Source organism: Lupinus angustifolius, chromosome LG11 (assembly GCF_001865875.1).
Source record: "Lupinus angustifolius cultivar Tanjil chromosome LG11, LupAngTanjil_v1.0, whole genome shotgun sequence".
In the NCBI taxonomy this organism is placed as follows: domain Eukaryota; kingdom Viridiplantae; phylum Streptophyta; class Magnoliopsida; order Fabales; family Fabaceae; genus Lupinus; species Lupinus angustifolius.
In genome coordinates, this window is record NC_032019.1 from 19,223,746 (window position 1) to 19,235,968 (window position 12,223).

At 31.5% G+C, this 12,223-nt stretch overlaps 1 protein-coding gene across 1 annotated transcript; it reads right to left on the minus strand.

Annotated features, from left to right (window-relative positions):
- On the minus strand, positions 780 to 2,479 carry LOC109360125 (PLASMODESMATA CALLOSE-BINDING PROTEIN 2-like). Its single transcript, XM_019604856.1, has 3 exons — positions 2,122 to 2,479; positions 1,483 to 1,519; positions 780 to 1,020 (listed from the first exon to the last, which is right to left on the minus strand). Exons 1-3 carry the CDS (start codon positions 2,435 to 2,437, stop codon positions 900 to 902), a joined length of 474 nt encoding a protein of 157 aa, XP_019460401.1. The 5' UTR covers positions 2,438 to 2,479; the 3' UTR covers positions 780 to 899.

Sequence of the window (12,223 nt, forward strand, 5' to 3'; positions counted from 1 at the left end):
TCTTGCTCATTAATTAGTGTTTGTGTATTTACAAAAGGATATATAACAATAAAGTTAAACCAATGGGTAAAAACATCATAACGTTTATGGAAAATTAGAATTGAAATTAAATTATTACGAGTTTAAAAATTATTTAGTAGTCATTATCATTTGTACGTTCAAATAAAATATCAATGCAAACTCTATTATTTATCAATAATGATCTTCTAAATTAATGAAGAAAACAAGAACTTTATTCTCCTCATTTTTTATTGAAAAATATAATTTCATAATAAATAAAAAAATAAAAGTGTTATATATTATCTTTTGTTTGTTATTGTGTGACACATTTTGCTTCAATAGAGAGGATCCTTACTTATTTTTTATACATCAAAATTATATATGGTACATCAATCTTTATCTTTTACATACCTTTTTATATTATATATACTAGTGTGTGATAGACACTTCGTGTCTGTCGAGTGTCTGTCGGCCACATTCTTATTTTAAAGTACTAAGTAATTAATTTTTATACATTTTATTTTGTAGAATTAAAATATTTTTTGTCTTTATTAGAATATGCAACTTATAATTAATGTGTTTGAAATGTTTATATAGGATTAAAAAATTGAAGGGCAAAATATGAATATATAAATTATATCATAGTGTACTTACATCATGTTTTGGCTTTATAAATAGTATATATCCTTATCATACATATAAAAAATACTAAAATTATATTATGTTTCCCAAGTTTTGGTGTACTCGTAACATTTTCCATTTTAAAGTTATCTATGATATGAATACTCCCAATAAGTTGTTTTTTTAATGTATTATTAGATTATTCTTATTAAACTCATACATTTAAATTGAGGAATGAAAGACCATGATGTGATAATCTTATTAAGCGTATATAGCCATCACTTGGTTTGGTTATCATATTGTGTTCTCTGTCCTAACTTCCTCACATTTTGACTTGAATGCAATTTTGAATTATTCATTGGAGACTCTGTCATTGTTGTATTTGTTCCTTCATCTTTCCTGAAGAATATAAGACATAAAAGAGTTACTAGTTAGTCTCTATTAAATTAATTGTTAAGAATACACTCACTAAAAAACATTATGATGGATTCATTTATTATTAGAAAAAATGAGATAAAAATTAAATTATTTTAAAAAAATATATCGTTTCGTTGATAAACTTCCTTTTATCAGCAAGCATTAAATGTTTTTTATAAAATTATTTTATTTTTGAAGTATTATATATGCTTAATAAATTTTAAATAATTTAATTAACAAAGCAGGAAAACTCTTCCTCTTAATCCACTCATGCATGTAACCAAGCCTCTTTCTTCTTTAGTTTAATATTTGATGTAAAAACAATAAAATAACAAAATAAAATGAATCAAATATCTATAAAAATGAGACTTTATCTATAAAAACTAAAATATTAATATTTATCTATAAAAATTAAATTAAATTAGGAAGTGGGTGTATATGTACCTCTTTAGAGAAGATGGGTACCTGCAAGGTCCGTAGCCTATATACACAACAAAAATGAAATTGTATAAGATCAATTTGACATATAGTATTTTTTATTTTGAATTTAGTGTTGTAAACTATTTTTCTGTATCATTTTGATTCTATTTTAATATTTTTTAAAATTTTCAATTCTCAATCAAAATTTATATTTAGAAAAATTTAGTTCTAATATAAAAAAAATTAAACAATTTGTAAATAAAATTTTGTTTAAACTACAGCATTAAAAAATAAAATTTAAAATGCAAAACTAATAGAAAATAACATAAATTTAATTTGTAAATGAATAACTTAATAAAATATTCAACAAATAAAAAGCACCCCATATAACCTAATTAAAACATGGACATGGAAATAGCTTTGTAAATAATATAATAACAACAACCACCAAATCTTTATCTCTATGTTTGTAATAGACATCTTTATCTCTCTATTTGTAATAGGCAAACAATATAATAATACTAATATAAAAAGATGAAGGATGGTTAAGGTAAAGGAGTTTAAGGAGATTGAGGGTTCAAGTCTTGTCCATAATAAATACTAATATATCAACAATTACAAATCAAAAAATATAAAAAGATGAAGAAGGATGGATATTCATACTAGGATCAGTAACAGCAATGGCAGCTGTGCCACCAAAGTAGCAGGAACCAGAGGCTCTACCCATGCGTACATAGTAACTATCAAATGCATATGAAGCATGATTATAGATATTGTTTGGATTAAAGCATATTCCACCAGGTTGAATACCACTACAATCAGCTCCATGGCTACATGCATAGTCCAATTGTGGCTGCAAGGCACTGGCGATGGCATTATTCCTCGCCACGCACCATGTTGCACCAACAATACTACTTCTCCATATTATGATGCATGCCACAATGGTTAACACTGAATAAAATGGTTTTGGTACTGCCATTGACAGAAGTTTTGCTTAGTTACAATGAGTTTTTTTATTTTCTTGTGTCTTCTTATTTTCTTTCTGTGAGTTTATATAAGAACTCTAGATTCAATTACCTCCATGGTGATTCAAATTCTATTGTGTATATTTTAGTATTTTATATATTTTTTTGGGTATGAATTCATATTTATATTTATGTATAAATGAATTATTTTGATATAGAATAATGAGAGAAATGGAACTAAAAATAATAGAAGTTTTTCAATAATACAATTTTTTAATATTTTTATTAAATAGAGAATGAATTCTTTATATTAAATTTTAAAGTAAGTTATACTAATATATCATGAGTTTTAGTGAAATTATTTAAATCGTCCGTCTTTTATTAAACCTACAGAAATCACATCTAATTATATACATACATTACATTGACTACTCTTGTAGGAAACATTAGTGTAATTTCTTAAACAAAAAAAGATAACGAGTGTAATTAAATCAAACAAAATATGGTAGATTGTAAAAACAAATTCAAATAGTATAGGAGTGAATGTATATTCACTATTTTTAGTCTGTTACAAACCGTATCGATAATGTCTTCAAATCATTATTATATTATATTATAACTAACCAAAATAACTAATTGATGTCGACTCTTATACTATTCGGATTTTTCTTTATAATATATCATATTTTCTTTAACTTAAATATAATTGTCATTATTTTTTGTAGAAATTACTTTTATCTTTCACACATGAGTGATTAGTGTAATGTGTGTATATAATTATAGGTGATTTGTGTAAGTTTAAAAAAAACATAATTTGTGTAATTTCATTAAACTTTGTGTTAGTGTACCTGCAGATGCTTCACGTCAATAAGAAAAGTCTGGTCGTTTTAATGTTATGGAGGGACAAATCTTATTTAAGTGCATTTCATAAAAAATATGTTAATAATAATAAAATGTTGACAAAAAGATTATACTTTATTTGTTAGATGGAAGAATCTACAATACAAAAAAAACATTAAAAATGTTGAAACAAAGAGCTTTATGTCAATGTGGAAACAAAAAGTTTGTATCAAATTAATGCCATAACATTAATTAGAAATATTTATATATAACTTATATACTTTTTTTACCATTTTAAACTAAATGCATTTATTTCTCTCAATTAATTTTTTGAGGAAATAACTTGCTTGATGGTGGGACAACAATCATGGTTGACATTGTCAATGGTGTATGAAGTGTAATATAAAACTGTTGAGATATTCATTTCATGTGGAAACTACAATGAAAAGTCTTTCTACAACATAATAAACTTTATGTAGTAAAGATGATAATATTACATTGATCGAACTACATATTAGATAAGATATGACTAAAAATGAATACATTAGTAAAAAAATTTGGAATAATTTCTATTATATAAAAGAAGGTAGAGTCATGTCAGGTGACGGGCGTACGACCTAGAGACATGGTGCGCAACGTGTGTTAATAATTAAAATGATAAATATCATCAATTATAAAATGATGAAAACATTTTTCATTTATGTCATAATTACAAATTTTAAATATATTTAACCAAATAAACTAGATATGTCATAATTAATATCTATATGATTTCACATTTTAAAATTGGTGATGATCAATTCTTGTCAATATCATTGAACGCTTATCGTTAAATATAATTCACTAGACAGTGGGTAGTAATTCCTTCATGCATCTCTCATTTGATTACACAACTTATTTTTCATAATTTTCACAGTTGAAAAAACTTTTATACACTTGTATTGCTATCTTTAAAAAAGATAAACTAATGGATAAATAATATGTCTTCCACTTTCAATCAACTCACCTGAGAGATTATTTAATTAATTTGAAAGAAGCAAATTCAACATTATTATATATATCAATGATGTAAGTCTCAAGTTGATTATCAAACATCGCCAAATCAGTTGAACAAAGCTTTGTAAATTCAATCAGTTTTATCATATCAAAACTATAGAAGAAATTGACTAGACTCAGACAAAACATACAAAAAACACTTATGATCATGAAGTTACTTAAATTGCATATCAGCAATATTATAAAATAATTCAACATAATACTAATTTTTTTTTTTCACTAAGTATTTCATATCTTTTATAAGAACAAATTAGGACTTATAAAGTTATAAGTGATATACTTTCTTTTTCTTCAAAAAATTAAGTGATATACTTATTTTCACACTCTCACATACACATAGCTTCGTCTCTAATCATACCTTAGGTGCTTTGGATATATGTAAATGAATTCGTTAGAAACTCTAATAAGAAGAGTGGATCATGTAACGCCCCGAAAATTACTCCAAAAATATTGCTCAAAATTGATTTTTTTTAATAATGTAATATAAAATTTGTTTCTTTATATTCGTTTCCTTTTCAGGACATCACTTTAAGTAACATAAATCGTGGAAAAATCAAAACCCGTTACCTAATGCTAACCAACAATAACTCAACATATCTTTGAATAATTCTTCCTTGAAAGAACGGGAAACGTTAGTACGAAATACAAGGCGAAATGAAATATTCGTCTGAACTGAAACTATACATAGTAGATTGAGTCATTCAGCACATCAAAAGTACCCTACATAGATACCCTACTCAAAAATCAAAACATAAATAGGACGAATCAGAGGATAGGTCTACTACCTCGATGGATTCCTCTATCCATATTAACTCCACAAGTCCTCCTCTTCAGCTTCCAGCTCCTCCTCAACCTCCATCTCCTCATTCGGGTCATAGGACGAATTCTGTGGCCTAATCCTGCTCTCGCATCTGCCTGAGGTTCAGGCATGGTCCACCTAGCGGCTCTCCTCCATGGTGGGGAACTAATCACGTCCTCACAACTTCGTTGCCTTGTAGGTGGTCCCGCAGCAGCTGGTCCATGAGAAGTCACAGACTAGGTAGATGATACGGCAGGTGCCGGTCTCCGATCGGGCAAGGTGAAGGAAGCCTCCAAGTCTGCATGACGGGATGGAAAGCGCATCGTGGAGCCATCACAAACCATCTCCAGCTATATGGCACAGGGCCCGTGTAGGTGTATCGATTTCCATCAATCCTCCATGTCCCCTCCTAGGACATCGAGAATCGGTAGCTCTGAATCCTCGTTGAACGATCCACCTGAATAAGAACGCGAACCGAAGACAAACAGAAAGAAAAGGGAGTAAGACATCTAATGAATATTATTCATTGACAATATGGAATTACACATAATATCACATCCAGACAGACACGCATAATATACACAATATATATATATATATATATATATATATATATATATATATATATATATATATATATATATATATATATATATATATATATATATATATATATATATATATATATATATATATATATATATATATATATATATCACATACACAAATGCAAATGATGAATTTCTTTTGAACTCAAACCATGAGGATCAATATCCACATGCTCAATGTACGAATGCTATGTTTATTTCATTCATCCTTATGCTAATATTCTCTCAATAAACTATTCGAAAATAACTAAGAGTACAGGTCCCATAACAAGCTGATTTGAATGCACCAAATTATTCCTCGCAAGGATATATGATCAATCTTTCCCAAAAGAACTGTCCATTTCAGAGTGGTGTCGTATCAAACACTTTCTAGGCACCCCTCTCATCAATCCTGATTGCAAAGAGGGGTTGTCAGATATCATCTAATTTGCACTGTGAGAACTGTTCGATCCAACAGAATACCTCATCCAGGAATACAAGAGACTCGTCTCACATAGACTCTCCCTCAAGAATTTGCTAACGAATCACCACCATCCCTCTCAACATCGTGGGGCTCATTCTTCTCCCGTAAATTTCCTCTCCACTACTTCATTATCCATAATGAGTATGTACATTAACTGAGGTTAGCCGATTAAATCTTTTAATCATTCTTTTACATGATCGGCCCAACCTAAGACATCTCCTAGAGGAATGCTTCTTGTGGGACCCGATCTTACGTCCAACACGTAATAGAGAAATAACATCCTTACCACTATGAACCATCACTGTATTACCCTAGATGGCCACATGGTCAAGCCTCTTATAGTCAGACGACCTCGCTGTGTGGTATCATGTAATCTTTTTTGGGCATCGCCCTAATCACGAAACAAAACAGACTCAATTCTCTGCTTGAGTCTCGCCCAAGCGAGGGACTGTCGCTCAAGCGACAAATCCACCAAAAACTTGCCAAAATCATTGTCTGGTCCTCGCCCGTGTGCCCAAAACTGCCTAGAACAAGCAAAACATGATGCCTGGCCCTCGCCCAGGCGAGGATGGTCCAGTGGCCAGGACCACTCCCTCGCCCTTATGGACCACCAGATCGAATATCTCCGCTATTTTCGATCCCTACGCGTCTTAGTTTCTCAAGTGGTGTTTCTACATGGTTAACTACCATATTACTTGATATTTTAATCTATCTTAAGGCATACAACTTAAGAAATTATCCATACTTAATCCAGACACACAAATTTTTGATTAAGTACGAGTTTCTTAATATACAAAAATAACTCCAAACTTTTGAGGTAGTTTAGGAGATCCGGGTGTCATATTCAGACACCATTATGTCACAATGTATTCTCCCTTACCTTAGATTGTTGAATAATTGATTCCCTTTACGTGCAAATGGGTAGGTTGTCCTGACTTCGAAAGCTTCGAAACTAAACACAAAACAAATAAGTGATTTGCGAGTTAAATCTTTACATGATAACTCTAAGGTAAATACATCATTTTAACTCATTTATGAACTCAATCGCTTTCATCCATCCGGTCCAAGATTCATATTTTTGAACCATCCTTTATCCTCGAAAGTCTTGTTCATGATTTCCATCATTTTCAAGGTAAGATTTTAATAAAGTTTATACTTTTATTGTTAGGTATCAGTGACAGAATACACCTAGAAGGGGGGGGGGGTTGAATAGGTGTGGCGGAGCTCAAGTTCCACTTTTTGGTTTTTACACACTTGCTGAAAAAATGCCCTGTTAATCGATTAACCAGTGGGCTTAATCGATTAAATCAAAATAGAAATAACTTGACGATGTTGTACATTTGCATAATGGTTGTGAATTCAAAGTTGAAGCACTTTTCTCTCCCCCTTAGGTAAGCAATAATTAATAATACGGAAGCTATTATGACAACCTGCAAATAACATCAAACACAACAAGCAACCTTTCTCTCGCTTTTGACATTATCAAAAAGATAAAAATATTCAATTCTAATCAAAAGTAAGAAGAGATATAGCAATTTATTTGAAAAACTATAATTATTAGCATAGGCAATAACCAGTTTGAGAAGCTTAAACAAATGCATTGATTTCTGACTCTAAAACTGAATATAGAAAGATTTTGCATGACATATCCATTATACAAATAGTTTATATATGGAATGATTAAACACATATTTTAGCACTTGTTAGCACTTGTTAGGCTATTTTCATTTTAAAGCATATTTCAATCATTCAATTATAATACACAATTAAGACATGTTCAAGATTCACGCAAAAACAAATTCTATTTAACATAATTAGCAAGGTTCAACATAGTTACAAAATGCTATGATATTATATGTTATGAACTGAGTGAGATTATAACATATACTTTTTAGTTCAAGTGTACTCAATATCAAGAATAATTTTATAACCTTGTTAATAAACTTACATTACTTACCCTTTGGTGATAGGTCAAGATTACCACTTGTTTGATGAAAAGTTTGATGATATGATCAATGTTGTGTATTTGACATTCAAAGTGAGTTGCTCCCTCTTTCATTGTTCTTCCCTTTATCTTCTCCCCCTTTATTACTTAGAGAAGTAATCTTGGTAGGTAGCATGATACGGAAGCTCAACCAACCTTTCTTAATAACTTTTCTTCTTAATAACCTTGATCTACTCACCAACTTTGTGCCTAGAACATCTTTTGTTGATTTATCCCTTGATGCTCAAATGTCCTTTGGCACACCTGCAAACACAATTTACTTGTCTCTTTCGGGTACCCAAGTTATTTTGGGCCCATTCTTGTTGGTAACTAAGGGATCTTGCCCCTTCTTTACCCAAATATATTGCCGCTTGGCACACCAAATTTTCTAATAAAGCATGTAGTGCATGTGTGACCATGTGTAGCACAATAGAAACAAGTGACATGTTATTATTTGACTTCTTATGTATATGAACTACTGGATTTCTACTTGGTCTTTTCTTGGATTTAGGTTTATATCCAATTTCAGATCGGTTACCAATGTTTCTTGTATTAGCAAGCAATGTGTTAAAGTTTTCTTGACTATATGTGAGATTTGAAATTTTTTGTTTCAAAACAGAATTTTCAGCATTTAAACTCTCACAAGTATCACATATAGAGGGTTGACATAATTTAGAAGTAGAGCAATCACATGAGGCACATGCATAGATAAGATCAAGAGTTTCATTTTCAAGTTTAAGTTCATCTAATTCCTTTTGCATTTCAATTATTTTCTTTTCATGCAAGGAAATAACCTTTTTCCTATCTATATTTATTTTAATAATTTTCTTTAACTCCTCATGCATTTCGACATAAGCTGCAATCATGCATTTCAACATAAGCTGCATATAATTCATCGTATGAAAGAGAGTCATTAAAGAATGATGAAGTATAGGAATGTACCTCAATAGAATCATTTTCATCACTAGATTGTGCACTTCTCATGCACTTGTGCCATAAGGCATACCTTTGAATTTTTCTCCTCATCGGATGAGCTTGAAGTCGAATCTTTCTCGGAATCGTCCCAAACAATGTATGCTCCTTTTGGCTTGGACATTCGAGAGTTTCTCTACTTGTTATTGAATTTCTTGAGGTTGTCCGGGCACTGATGTTTTTCTTGGTTGATTTCTTGGCTTCTTTCTTTAGATTCTTGATCCCTCCTTTCTTCTTGAGATACTTCTTGAATTTTTCAAATAGGAGAGTCAAGTCTTCATCGGAATCAGAATCTAAACTGAAATCCTCACTTTCTTGATCTTCGTGAAATCTTGTAGTCTTCTATGCGATTGCATTCTTGTCTGACTCTTCATTCAATGTCAAGCGCCCTAGCTCCATTTCATGTTCTTGGAGTTTCCCAAATAGAATAGATAATGGCATGTTGTCTAAGTTCTTTGATTCCATTATCGCGGTTACCTTTGGTTGCCATCTCCTGTCAAGACACCTCAAAACTTTGTTAAACAAATTACCATTAGTAACAGTTTTATCAAGGGCAACCAAATGATTTACAACATGAGTAAAATGTTTTTGCATATTACATATAGATTCATTAGGAAGCATGCGAAATAACTCATACTCACGCATTTAGTCTAGCACGCTTAGCTTCACTCGTGCCTTCGTGAGTAACTTGTAAAGTATCCCACATTTCTTTTGCATTAAGGCGCTGTGAGACTCTAAAGTATTCGTCATAATATAAGGCCAAGCTAATAATGTTCCTGGCCTTAAGGTAATGTTGGACCTTTTTTTTTTCAATATTCGTCCATAAGCCTTTAGGCTTTTCTTTAGACTCGCCATCCACCATATAAAGTGGAATGTATGGACCATTGACAACGGAATCCCAAATGTCTGTGTCTATTGCCTCGATATAAATTGTCATGCGAACCTTCCAATAGGCATCATCACCAAAGGTGTCTATTGCCTCTATTGCCACTGAATACGGGAGGGCGGTTAATGGATACGCCATCATCACCAAAGGGGTTGGTGGAACCCATTTTAATTCCCTTAGGATCATGCAGATACGGTTGAGCTAGCATGATGTACTAGCTCTGATACCACTTGTTAGATATCAGTGGTAGAATACACCTAGAAGGGGGAGGGGTTGAATAGGTGTGGCGGAGCTCAAGTTCCACTTTATGGTTTTTACACACTTGCTAAAAAAATGTCCAGTTAATCGATTAACGAGTGGGCTTAATCGATTAAATCAAAATAGAAACAAAATGATCAGATCAACAACTTGCACAGTTATTAACCAACACACAAGCAAATATACAATTGATATTTTTATGCAATATTAACACGGATATAGCAAGGTATAAGCATGCAAAAATTGGCTCAACAATCATCATGCCTTATGCTTATTTGGTCATATCTAGACTAGGACATAAATTGAGTTTATAACCTAAGTAGTCTGGGATGTGTGCCATAGTAAGTGAGTATAGGTTAGGTGAACCTAGATGCTAATCTCTTAAGCCATCATAATTGAACTACCATATTCATGAGATGCATCATCTAGTTAATCGTATGTTCATGCATATATCATACATGTTACTTGTGAATATTAGGCATAATATAAATGGTAAAACATGTATACACATTGCACATAACATATGAGAAGTTTTCCTTGTGAAACATATGCATAAATGCTCCAGTTAATCGATTAACATGTAAGCTAAATCGATTAACGTAACTGAATTTTTGTTGAATATGTGGTTTCTGTTTTAACTGTTTTGGATGCCATTCTGTAAGTCCGTTAATCGATTAAATGGTAGTCTTAATCGATTAACGAGTCTGTTTTGTGTTATAACTGAAATCTATTTAAGCTGTTATAACTGCTTAACTGTTTTTGCAACGACTTAAACTACTTATTCACCATGCTATAAATATGAAGCTTTACTCAGAACTTATTAGCATTCATTATATTTGTTTAGGGCTGTATTAGAGAGCTTTTGCATTCGTATTTTCACTGTTATTTTGCATGAGAGTTGCATGTGTGAGAAGAGAGATTATGCTGTTTTTCTGTAACATGCTTTATGTTTCTGCATAATTTGATATTCATTTGATATTTCTCACATGATCATGCATTAGATTCTGATTGAAAGAAACTTGTTGTATACTGTATTCTGATTAACTCACTTTTATATTGACGGCTTAACTGATTAGGATAAGGGTTAATCGTTAGTCTTTACATTGTAATATCTTAGGCTTTATGTGCTTAGAATACCTTGATTTTAACGTGTGTTGTGTAGTCTGGATTTGTCTCTTGGTGTGAAATCATCATAGAAATTGAAGTTTTTCACCTAGGCAGGGATGTCTTGATTTGAGGATAAGATTCTTGGCTGGACTTGTTCGCGAGAAAGGTTTTCTCAAGAGGCGAAAGGGTAGAAGTTAAACCAGCTTTTAGAGATCCTAGATTTTAAGAAGGGAGCATCCCTTGTGTTTGTAAATTGAATTGGTAATTGTATCTTAATTCAATATTTTGAAGAAAGAAATCTTCCTGATCCAGAAGGGGAGGCCTGGATGTAGTTTGCAGTGGACCGCAAACGAACTAGGATAAAAATCCTTTTGCACTGTTCTTTCTTTCTTTATCTTGTTTCCGTTTCTTGCATTGATACACTGAATATATACTTGAGAATTTGGATATCTGTTTAATGTTATATAGTTTGTAACACCGCGAATTTTACGATTTCGAATTATAAGATTTTATTAATTATATATTCGAAAATGAATTTCTGGGCAATTTCGGTAAAGAATTAGACGAAACTCTAGTTGAGTTTTAGTCTTGAAATATTATTTCATATTTTATGGTAAATTTTGGTAATTTTCGGAGACAGTCGGTTCTGAACCACTATCGGGGCCGAAATCCACCCGGTAGGACTCAAAAAGTGGTTTTTGAGTTCCGTAACTCAGAATTGAATTTCGATCGTACCGTTGGCTTTGTAATTTCATTTTGAGTCAATATAGACCCTGAATACAGTCATACCTATTTTCTAAATATTTTTCACTCGGAATGCCGAAATC